The 12,122-nt window shown below is 47.7% G+C and overlaps 1 protein-coding gene across 2 annotated transcripts in view; it reads left to right on the forward strand.

Moving 5' to 3' along the window:
* Window positions 1-11,720, forward strand: part of Prorp (protein only RNase P catalytic subunit) — an 82,638-nt gene extending 70,918 nt beyond the window's left edge. For both annotated transcript variants that reach the window (XM_060387505.1, XM_060387506.1), the window contains 3 exons: window positions 7,238-7,386; window positions 9,181-9,376; window positions 11,466-11,720. In XM_060387505.1, coding sequence (XP_060243488.1) covers window positions 7,238-7,386; window positions 9,181-9,376; window positions 11,466-11,615 — 495 coding nt within the window. In that variant the 3' untranslated portion in view covers window positions 11,616-11,720. The remainder of the gene's footprint in view (window positions 1-7,237; window positions 7,387-9,180; window positions 9,377-11,465) is intronic.
* Window positions 11,721-12,122: the final 402 nt, after the last annotated feature.

Genomic DNA, 12,122 nt, shown 5'->3' on the forward strand with positions numbered 1-12,122 from the left:
TGCACCCTTTTTCATGGTGGCATTTTCAGCAGACAAATGTTGAGCATAGCAGTTACTTGAGAAATACAGAGCCATTGTCTCCAGCATTCTCTCCCCAAGACTTAGCTCAGTAGTAAAACGCGAAGAATCGAGACAGGGCAGAGAAAGCGGATCATCTACAGAGGGCAAGAGCATCGCAGACAAATAGAAAACGCTACACACTAGTCTAAGTTACAACCCCCCTGTCTTCTCTGCCACAAGCAGTGTAGAGAGCAGCGCGTCAGCTTCAAGCATGTTTGTGGCCCTGAACGGCCTCAGAGAGTTCTTCTTTCCCCTTTGTCCCTGCAATGGCTTCTTGTTCTCTTAGTTTGTGAGAAACGCCTATCAGAATGAGCAATTGCATGGGAAAGGTCTGTTTACTTTTATTCTCATCTGACGTAACTCCTTGAAATATCCTGACGTCTATCCTGGCTTGATCGGAAACACCCAGCCCACCAACTCTACCCAGTGCCAGCCACACTACCATGGGGGCATCGGTGAAGCCATGGCATAGAAAATGGTGAAGCGTTTCCTGGCTGGAGTCTCCCAAATAGCTACGTACCTGGTATTAGAACGCGGAGGTGCCCGTGACTAGTTGTGGTTACTTTAAGAACTCTGCTGGTTGTGAGGCTTTAACGGCTCCTTTTGTGAGTAAGACATTCTCTTTAACATTGGGTTCTGTTTAAAGTTAGGTTGCTTGCCTTTTACAGCCCAAGCTCTGAACCACAGTGTAAAGAAGAGGCAGGTCATAGGCTACGTCTCTCTTGGTTTTATCTGAGAAAAAAAAAAAAAAAAGACCTTGAAAACCTTAGGATCTCAGAAAAGGCGGGGAAGGGCTTGGGTCTGTCGAGTAAATGTTGTCTTGCTCCTCAAACACTCCACCTTGTCCCAGTTTGCACTAACAGCTGCAGGCCATTTTGGGTGACAACAGTTTCCACTTAACCTAGCTTCCCTTTCACCCAGGTTCTGGAAAAAGAGAAAACTACTGAGTTCAGGACTCTGAGCCTCCCACAGTTCTTAAAGACTGAATTACATGCCTTCATTTCACACAGGGATAACAGTAGCAGTGTGTGTGTGTGTGTGTGTGTGTGTGAGCTTCCCACAATTCTTAAAGACTGAATTACATGCCTTCATTTCACACAGGGATAACAGTAGCAGTGTGTGTGTGTGTGTGTGTGTGTGTGTGTGTGTGTGTGTGTGTGTGTGTGTGAGCTTCCCACAATTCTTAAAGACTGAATTACATGCCTTCATTTCACACAGGGATAACAGTAGCAGTGTGTGTGTGTGTGTGTGTGTGTGTGTGTGTGTATGTGTTCCCACAATTCTTAAAGAGTGAGCTGCACGCCTTCATTTCACACAGGGGTGACAGTAGCAGAAACTACTAGGGCACGCTACCGAATTCGTTATTCAAGGAACACTGGGCCCTAGAAGCGAGGTAGGATTGGCTGTACCTCCTAACCAAAGCAGACATTAAGCAGTTTCCCCCACCGTCTTCTCCCTCACCTCTAGTTCATGAAGCATTGAACAGTGTCATTCAGCGCTAACGCACGGCCTCCCTGCACCACGTCATCAAACACACACCTGCTGCTTCATAAAGCCACTGAGGTGAGGTGCCATTGCCACAGAGAACTTGCCCTGAGAGCCGAGTAGCTGTAAGATCCTCCCCGAGGGCTGGAGAGCTGGCTCAGCAGTAAAGAGCACTTGCTGCTCTTGCAAAGGACCTGGGTTAGGGCCCTGTACGCGTGTGGCCCCCCACGACTCCAGTTACAGGGCATCCAGCACCCTCCTCTGGCCCCCACAGGCTCCTGCCAGGCCACGGTGCGCATTAACTCATGCAGGCACACCCATGCATGAAGATAATAAGTAAATAAAGTACAAGTGATCCCACCCTTCATTACCACACAGAAACACCCCGAGAAGTCCCACATTTCTCTTCCTCAGTTTTTATTATTGGTTGGTTGGTTGATTGGTTGGTTGGCTGGTTGGTTTTTGGAGACAGGGTTTCTCTGTGTAGCTTTGGCTGTCCTAGGCTGGGTTTATAGACCACGATGCCCTCAAACCTCCCGAGTGCTGGGATTAAAGGGGTGTGCCGCCACCACCAGGCCCCACCTAGGACTTTTTAAACCTGTTACACCAGGTACTCCTCTGGTTGGACGCTCTGTTTTCTTCCGTGTTAGGTCCTTAACCTGGTCCACGAGAGCTCATTTACTCTCTCCTCCCATCACAATTCTCCAAAGCTTCCTATTGGCTGCCTTCTGGACACCTCCAACCCGGGAACATCAGAAGTTCTTCCTCTCAAAACTCTGCCTGGGAACTACCGTCGACCCAGTGGTCCCAGTCTTGCTTAATTTGTCCTTTTATTTCCTTCTCCAGTCAGTGGCTGTTCCTCTCCTCTTTTCCAGCACCGAGGGCACCACACACACACACACACACACCGTTCTAGTGTAGTCTTGCAGTCCAGAATTTTGCCATCCACAGTGATAGTCTGTTTTAAATTCTTTCATCTCCTCCACTGCTTCCAGGCAAGAAAAGGCCCTGTGTTTGAGACCAGTGCATTCATCCGCCCTCATTGAGGCATTCTCCATGTCATCCTCCCGGACCTCTGCCTGGCTGAGTCTGTGCTTATATTTCCTGGAATTTCCTGGATGATGGTCTTTGGAGCATGCTGCTCCTCTTCCTTGGAAACCCCCATCCTTGTCTGGGTTATTCAGCTGGAACTCAGATGTGCTCTGTGGAGATAACCCTGACCACTCTGCTCTCCTTGAATGTGACGGTAGCTAGCCTCCCTGTGCTCCCTCGAGGCTGTTACATGGTGGGAGTCACTTAGCAGCACCGTAAGGTCAGAGACAGCTGCCCCTGAGCTGCATCCCCAACAGTTTCCACCCAGGAACTCACCGAGGAAGTGCCCAGTACTGCTGATGAGTGAACTGGCCTTTCCACCATCAACACCATGCTTTGAAATACAGACGCACGCAAACACACACACACATACAGGCAAGCCACAAAGTGAAATATTTTGCATCCAAATTGGTTTCTTTTCTTTTTTAATTATTTATTCTTTATTTTACATGCATTGATGTTTTGCCTGCATGTATGTCTGCATGGGTTTGTCAATCCTGGAGCTGCAGACAATTGCGAGCTGCTGTGTGGGTGGTAGGAATTGAACCCAAATCCTCTGGAGGAACAGTCAGTACTGTCAACCACTGAGCCATCTCTCCAGCCCCCAAACTGGTTTTTTGATCCGTCCACCAATTTATAGAAATCACATCGGGCCGGGCATGGTGGCACACGACTTTAATGTCAGCACTCAGGGAAGCAGAGGCAGGCAGATCTCTGTGAATTTGAAGCCAACCTGGTCTACAAATCCAGTCTAGGACAGCCAAGGTTACACATACAAACCCTGTCTCAGAAGGAGGAGGAGGAGGAGGAGGAGGCAAGGAAGCATTGGACCCCCTAGGTCTGGAGTCATGGGTTGTCTTGAGCCGGCTGACGCGGGTACTGGAACCCAGTCCAGGTCCTCAGGCAGAGCAGCAAGTACTCCTAGCTGCCTCGCCATGTAACCTCTCCAGTCCTCACCGTCTTTTTTTTTTTAAGTAAGTGTACAAAATAATGCGTTTCTTTTTTTCATTTATTATTATTATTTATTATAACTTCTTCACTTTGTATCCTGGCTGGAGCCCCCTTCCTCAACTCCTCCCGTCCCACCCTGTTCTGGGTTTCTTGATGACATTTTTTATCTGTGTGTCACTGTACTTGGCTCATATTCATCCCCGGAACGGCTCCTTTTTTACACCACCTCCCACTGCTTCCTTTCCTCCCCAAACAGTCCCGCTTCTACTTTCATGTCACTGTGACTGTAGTCTCGTTCCTCCCAGTTGTTTAGGTGTTGTCCTAGTGCCCCTCCCCTCACTAGCTGTTCTAACGCAGCCTGAAGATGCTGTTCCCCGCAGCTGTGCCAGCTATGCATAGCAGTTAAGTACTGTCTGTACACAGCTGCAACTCCAGGCCCAGGTTGATTTGGTTTGTTTGGTTTTGAGACAAGGTCTGTCTGTGTAGCCCAGGCTGGCCTGAAACTAGCCATGCTTGTGCCTCAGCTTTGTGAGTACTTGGCTCACAGATGTATGCCATCCTACTTGGTTCAGTTTTAGTTTTGATCGAACATTCAATTAAGTTTTCCTCTTCTTGGCTGTTCTGGGTTTGCCCGTGACTTTGAGCCAGCCCACTAAGTTGAGCCTGCAGTTTACTGTGGGGGCTTTTCATAGCCAGCCAGTTTTCAGGGTGCCTTTACTCCACCCAGGCATCTTATAAAACATGATAAAATGAATTTAGAGACCCCTCCCCACAGGATGGTGCCCCAGCGTAATTGAAGCTGTGCTTTCCTCTTCTTCCTTATTCATTTCTAATTTAGTGAGCTTGGGCAGACTGTCTGAGAAGGGCATGGCTGTGAAGACTCCGTTGTGTTTTTCTTTAGACCATGTCTTCCCTCCCGGCCACATGGGAAGTTGAAAACCAGAATCAAACAGTGTGGGGTGGTGTTTGGTGGTGGTGCTGAGGGCTGAAAGGCAGGTTTGTGGAGCTCCAGATGCTCCGCCGTGAAGCAGCCTGGCCCTGGGTCGTACAGGCTCTCACTGAGCTGTGTGGGCTGGCTGGGGATTAGAGGGATGCAGGACCACCCTTGGCTTCAGCATGTACCTTAACATTTTTACAATAACTCTGTGGTAATTCTTATGCAATGTTTTGGGAGTTTTTGGGGTTTTTGAGACAAGGTTTCACTGTGCAGCCTTAGCTGATGGACTTCCTTTGTAGACCAGGCTGGCCTCAAACTCACAGAGATCTGCCTGCCTCTGCCTCCTGAGTGCTGGGATTAGAGGTATATGCCATCAGTGCCTGGCTTCTTTTGCAAATTTTAAGTCATTGTCATCCCTGTTATTGGGTCTGATTTCTACTTTGAGTCTATGTTCAAAGAAAATAATCTGTAATTTCAGCAAGGCTTTAAATAAATGGAGGACCCAGAAGATGGCGCTCATGCTTGACGACCTGAGTTCAATCCCTGGAGCTCAGATGTGCTCTCTGACTCTCCCTCTCTCCCTCCCTCTCTCTCTTTCCCTCTGTCTCTCTCTCCCTCTGTCTCTCCCTCTCTCTCACAAGAACACACTAAACATATGTAAAAAAGGTAAAATACGGCCCAGCATAGTGATGAATGCCTGTAATGCATGCAGGTACTGGATAAATTGAATCAAGAAAATAGTGAGTTCAAGGTCAACCTAGATAGCTTATCAAGATCCCATCTCAGAATACGTAAGTAAACACCCCAGGCATGGGATAGAATATACAATTCCAGCACTCTTACTCTGCTTCCCAGCTGAAGTTGGAAGTATAAGCCAGCAAGGGCTTCATAGTAAAGACTCTGTCTGTAAAATACCATGTCCCTTCACATACTCGCACACAGGTGAACATACACAAACACACACCACACATACCGAGAGAGAGAAACTGCATTCTGAAAGAAAGGCACTTTTAATGTCTTTTGAGGTGTTTGAATTCATGAATCAGGCTTTTTGTTCATCATCTTCATCACTGTTGCTGTGGTCTTGTACTATAGGATCTTTCTGTGTGGCCCAAGCTGGCCCAAAACTCACATAGTCCGGTCTGGACTTGAACTGCCTCAGTCGGCTGAGTGCTGGGGCTGCAGGCTTGGACTGACATGCCCGGTTCCTGATGCTGGGCGTCTTTTCAGCCAATCAGAACTTGTTTATTAACCACCAGCTCTCTGTACAGTGAGAATTTATATTTTCCCAGGCTTGACAGACAAATAAGAAAAACTTTCACTGGAAACAGTGTGTATGCCTTTAAGCTTCTGTGCACCAGGTAATGCCCGCATGCTCTCCACATAGAGAACACTGGGAAATAACTACTGAGTGAGCACAGAAGTTACTACCATAATTTTGAAGCAACAACCTATACTTTAAACAATTTTTAAGGAATTATTGTTATTACTGTCATGGGATTTGCCACACACGTGAGATCAGAAGGCAGCTTTGTGCGGCATTCCCTCTCCTTCCACCACTGTGTGCGATCTGGGGCCGACCTGGGGTTGCCAGGCTTTACAGCGAGTACCGTTACTTGCTAAGTCATCCTGGTGACCTACGAAAGGCTGCACCTTACCAATTACCAACTTTCAGTAGGGATCTCCACTCTGACTCTGGCGTTCTCCTTTGCTTGTATATTAACTCAGTGGACAAGTATCCATTTGTTTTCATTCTAGAATTGGTAGTTAGGGAGCACTAAACCCAACTACTTCATGAAATCATGTATAGTAATAGAGACGGATGAACAGAAACCCTGGGTAAGCACAGACTTTAACGATGTACAGCATAGACAAGAACGGAGCTGTTTGAGTTCAGAGAGCTCTGCTGCTGTGTGGGAATGGTGCCCCATCCTTTCTGGTTTTCTTATGTTTGGGAGATTTTTTTTTTTTTTTTTTTGCCATGTAGCTCAGGCTGACCTCAAACTAGAGATTCTCCTGCCTCAGCCTCCAGAGCATTGGTATTTTAGGCTGTCCTCTGACCTCCAGGCTGTGCTGTGGCAAATCCCCACAGCTGTGCGTGGTAGCGCACACTTGCAATCCCAGTACTCAGAAGGCAGAGGCAGGTGGACCTCTGGGAGTTCAAGGCCAGCCTCATGTACAAAGTGAGGATAGCCAAGGCTACACAGAAAAACTCTGTCTCAAAAAAACAAAACAACAACAAAAAAAAGTTTAAAAAATATATAGTTGGGTTTTGTTGTTGTTTTTTGCTTCAAAATTGAGTAGCTGCTTCCTGCCACATCACCACCTCAGGATGCTCTAACCAAATTAAGCTGAATAGTTTGTCTTTAGAAAACCACACCTGAACCAGGATAGCCTGACCTCGGCAGGGGTTGGGCATTCCTTCATAAGCTGGCCATGGTGTCGAATGCCTATAATCCCAGGTCAGTGAGTGGAGGTGTGAGGACCACATGTTCAAGGTCACCCTTGACTGGGTAGCTAGAAGCCAGCCTGTGCTGCTTGAGAGCCACTGTTAAACCATCAAGCAGCAACAAAGAAGGCATCGTTTACGCTTTTCCTCAGGCTTTGAGGGATGAAAAATGGTTAAGAGCTGTCCTCTTCCCACTGAAGTAACGAGCTAGAAGAACTTGCCTGCTATTTGAACGTTTTTTTGTTTGACTTTGTGTTTCTTAGCTCCTGAGTGTAGTTTCTCAACTAGCCCAGCAAAATCTGCAATTGCTAGTCCTGGGCCGGAAGCACATGCTAAGACCGAGTTCCCAGTGGAGAAGGGATGAGATGGAGCAGGTGCGAAGGCAAGCCCACTGTTTTTTTGCTGATAACATGTAAGTATTGGTGGGAGCACGCAAAGAAGAGTACATTCCAGTCATCCACCTATTGGTCATTTAGAAATGCATGCCCTCTGGACGCAGCCTCACTCAGAGCAAATTAGCCTGGAGGGAGCTTACAAAAACATGGTGGCTGCCAGAGAGTGCCAGAGAATACGAGGAAGTCAGCATGGATGGGAAAAGCAGGCCAGGAGTGAGGCTGGCACTTAGAACACACACCATAAACTCCTGACCTGATCACTGAGCGGACGCCCAGCAAATGTGACCATGGCGTTGGTTTTTAGTGACTGCGACAGAAACAAGTCAGCAGATGGCCTCCTCGTGGCCAGACGTCAGTGCTGGGGGAAGGACTCCCACCTCACAGTGTTCCTCCCTCACACGGGGCAGCAGAGATTCAAAGGTCCGGGCACAGGGGTTAGATGGACCTAGGTAAAGAAAAGGGAGAAGGCCAGCGTAGGTAGCTTAGAACAGCCTTTTGAGGATGCAGTTCAGTCGGTGAAAACTGCCTGGCCTGCTGGAAGCTCTGAGGTCCATCCATCCCCAGCCCCACATAAAACTAGCTGTATCCCAGTCCGCAGTGGGCAGAAGCAGGAAGCCCTATGAGGCAGAAGCAGGAAGACCATTCAAGTTCAATGTCATTCTCTGTTAGATGGAGGCCATCCTTGGGTACATGAGACTCTATGGGGGTCTTGTCTACAAAGGGGGAAGGGAAAAAAGACGGGAGGGGAGCCAGAGGGGGAGGAAAGGAATGGGAAAGAAGTTTTGAAGTCAGAGAGAAGGAAGGACCATATTACAGAGGCCCTCACAAAGGGCCTGGACTCATTCCAATACAGAGAAAATTGCTGTAGAGCTACAGCGTCCCAGGAAGCCGAAGGATTATGGGAAGCAGGTTAGTAACACAATATGCAGTTCAGGAACAGAAAGCAACTGAGCTGAAGGTGGACCCGGAGCACACCCGTGAGCCCTCAGTGTACTCACGGGTTTTCACACTTACCTGGTGCACGTTTATTTCCAGCCTTGCCTCGTGTGCGCCGTAGCCCCAGGCTCAGGGCTCCTTGGTTCAGAAGTGAGAACCTCAGGGTTTTTTGGGACCCCACAAAGAATTTATTCTTAAAAAAGTAAAATGGCTCTTGATGCATGAAGGTCAAATCCTCATTCAGATCACAGCCAAACCGCTTTTCTAAGCTGAGAGGGGGCATTTCCATTGCTTCACGAGTAAAAACTGTGACCCTCGTGCTGTCACGATGCGATGTTGGTGTGCGCCAGGAGTTAGGCTTGCTTCAGGGTGTGGACCTGCCCTTTCCCACCGGGAAAGGATTCGACTTCATGTGTGATCATCACAAGGTTGCTGTGAAGGGCGAATGAGAGAACAGTTACAACACATGGAATCCGGCACCAGGCTCGTGGAGAGCCTGTGTGTTTGTCATGGCCATTGATATTCCTATAGAAAGGAATGGGACAAGGCATGTGCTATAGCCTGGAAGTTTCAACAGAGGTGCCCTTGCTGCCTGCTTTGGCCTGTACTCTGTTTTGAGGGGTCACAAGTGTGGCTGAAGTTAGCCTGAAAGTTTTATGTCCTGGGTGTTAACAGTCCCTTCCCCTCAGCTTTCTATCACCTTTTAGATAGCGTCACCGACTAGGGACTCCAAGTGCTCTGGGAGGTCCCTCAGTTCCTGCCTGTCAGGGAGTCAGAGGTGCCCGCGAGGAAAGTCAGAGTTTAGTATGAGGGTGGTGGGAAGCTGCTCTCTGCTCCTGCAGCTTCTGACCTGTTCTTCCTCCCGCCCGCTGCAGCTCGGAAGACGACCCCTTCCTTCTGTATGCCACGCTGAACTCAGGCAATCACTGCAAGTTCATCACGAAAGATCTGCTGCGGGACCACAAGGCCTGCCTGCCTGATGTCCAGACCCGGCGCCTCTTCTTTAAGTGGCAGCAGGGACACCAGCTGGTAATCACGAAAGGATTTCTAAGATCAAAATTAACGTTCCAGGTATGGGGCTGTTCTCTAAGTGATGCTAATAGAGTCATGTCTAAAGAAAGTGTGGCATAGTTTTTAAAATGTCAACAGTTGAAATTCTAAATACCTTGGTTTTGTTATAGTTTGGCATTTGGTAGTTAGCCAGTTCCTATCTAGAAACAGCCTTTGTCAGGGCGAAAGTATTCATAGGCCAATCCTTAATTGATTGACATATTGAAACATCTGGGCTGTCGTGATTGTGCCTGAAACTGTGCCTTTACCTATGCTCATGTCTTTCTATTTACCTGTTTCCTGGAAATAGCTCAAAATTTCTTATCCTGTAATACTTGTCCTTTTAAGCACCTTTTCCTGTTTTTTTTTTTTTTAATTTAAATTACATTTGTGTTTGTAATTGTGTGTGTCTGTATTGTGCCATGGCTCATGTGCAGCTGTCCAAAGATGGCTTGCAGGAGTGAGGAGTTCTTCTTTTACCGGGGGCATCCGCACTTTAATCCCATAAACCATCCTCTCAAGCCCTGTTTTATTTCCCTTAGAGGAAGGCCTCATTGACACAAAAACACAACTTTCACCTCAGAAAGAATAAAGACATAGTTTATTTGTGGCCAAATACAAATGACAATGGCCCAAGAACACAGACTTGGTGATCTTGCATTTTGTTTTTAATGTGGTACCAGTTTTATCAAGTTTTATTATAACAGAACAAAGAAAATCAAGACACTTTTCAAATAATTCAGTAGAAACATTAGGGAACCAGGTTACAGAAAGCAGGGCTCCTCAGCCACACACAAAGTGGGGCTCCTCAGCCATACAGAAAGCAGGGGCACCTCGGTTATAGGCCTCAGCTGCTATCTAATGGCCTCTTTAACCTTTTGGTTAATGTAAACTAGGGATTTGTTTGTACATTTTGTGACAAACATCTTAGGTAACATTCAGAGAACAGTGATGAAGAGGTGAAGCAGAGTGATTAATGGGGCCATCTTTAAAGAGAGAGAGTCTGGCACTGGGCTTGTAACAGTCCAGCCTTTCCACATCGTTGAATCTGGGTTAGCTTTTGTAGTCAGAGCCTCTTTCCAGGCACTCTTGCTCATGGGCTGTTCTGTAGCCCTGGCTCACTACTGGGTAGACCAGGCTGGCCTGAAACCTATGTCAGCCACCCTGTCTCAGCTGTCTAAACCGGGCTGCAGGTGTACCTGCCCAGCTCGCTTTTCCTGCGTAATGTGTTCTGTGTCCGTCTCCACTGGGTTCACCTTTGGTTCTAGTGTAGACAGCACAGCAAAGGGATGCCTCTCCTATTAAAACAAGGACAGGAGAATTAGTACAGGGAAATACAGTGGCCTACACAGGGGGATGGGGAGAAAAGATGCTGCTCCAGTACATCAGGCATCAGTTAGACAGCAGGAATAAAGTCAAGCTGGAGAAAGGGTAGTAATGGCATTGATCTTCGAATTACAAAATAAATGCCAATTTTTAGAAGTAAACATCTGAGATTCACTTCATGATACTCTTGGGAGAGGGCTATTTTTCTACTTTCTGTATTTATTTTTTCTCTCTTCCATTTATAAAACTACTGGACACAATGGAAGACTCCTGTAACTACAACTGTGACTCTCCTGTAGTGAGACCTTAACCTGAAAATGAAACTACCTCTCACATTTTTTTTTATTTTGCTTGCTGTCATGGGGGCGGGAGAGATGGATCAATGGTTAGTGCTTGCTGAGTTCAGATCCTTGTGCCCACATAGCTAGCTGAGTGTGTCCTTGCACACACCTATGCACTGTGGAGTCAAGACAGGAAGATTGCTGGGGTTTGCTAGCTGCCAGGTAAGGAGAAAAACAAAACAAAACAGAAGCTCCAGGTATAGCCCCTGCTCCAAAGGAATGTGAGGAAAGTGATAGAAGAGGGCACAGTGTCTGCCTCCAGCTCTGTGCATGCACAGGCATGTGCATTGGTTACGTACATGTGCGGACACCACAGATACACAGAGGAAGGAAGGAAGGAAATCAGTATCAAAACACAATACTCTTCCAAAGAAGTAAAAAAGCTTGGGGAGAAGGGTTAGGCCTTCACTGCCCTCACCTTGTGGCTGTCTCTAATTCGCCAGCATACCCTCAGCTATGACACTGTGGTGCAGACGACTGGAGACTCCTGGCACATCCCTTATGATGCAGACCTGGTGCAGAGATCCTCCTGCGAAGTGCCGACCACGTGGCTGTGCCTCCAGAGAGGGGCGAAGGCGCCCGCCGCTGGCTGAGTTTGTCCTGGCTGCGTTCCTGGCTGGTAGCAGGGCTCTTATATCTGTGCTAATTTGGGGCATGACCTCTGTCCTGGAAATAAAAAGATGTTTTGTGACACTGTTTGGGTTCGTTGGCGTGCAGCATCAGATTGGTTTTTAGCTTTGTTTGGTTTTGTTTATGAGATGTGTTCTTGTTTTGTTGCTCCTTCTGCCTCTCGCCCCCATCCCAGCCCCGAGTGCTGAGATTATGGGTGTGGGGGGCGGGGCAAGCGTTCTCCCAGCTGAGCTCCCTACAGCCTGAGCGAAACAGACTGACTGCTTGTTTCTGGAGGTTTATCTGGAACAGTGGGTCGCAGCGCAGAGTCTTGGTACTTGTGTGTCCCTGCCCGGCCAGCTTCCCACGTAGCTGGGCAGAGGCTGCTTCTCAGAACAGCTGACCTTCTGACTTGACCTTCCAGGCTTACGGAGTGTTTCTTCTTTGTTTGTAATTACAAACCTTTCCAAGATGATTCTTTTGTGAATGTT

Source organism: Meriones unguiculatus, chromosome 7 (genome assembly GCF_030254825.1).
Source record: "Meriones unguiculatus strain TT.TT164.6M chromosome 7, Bangor_MerUng_6.1, whole genome shotgun sequence".
In the NCBI taxonomy this organism is placed as follows: Eukaryota; Metazoa; Chordata; class Mammalia; order Rodentia; family Muridae; genus Meriones; species Meriones unguiculatus.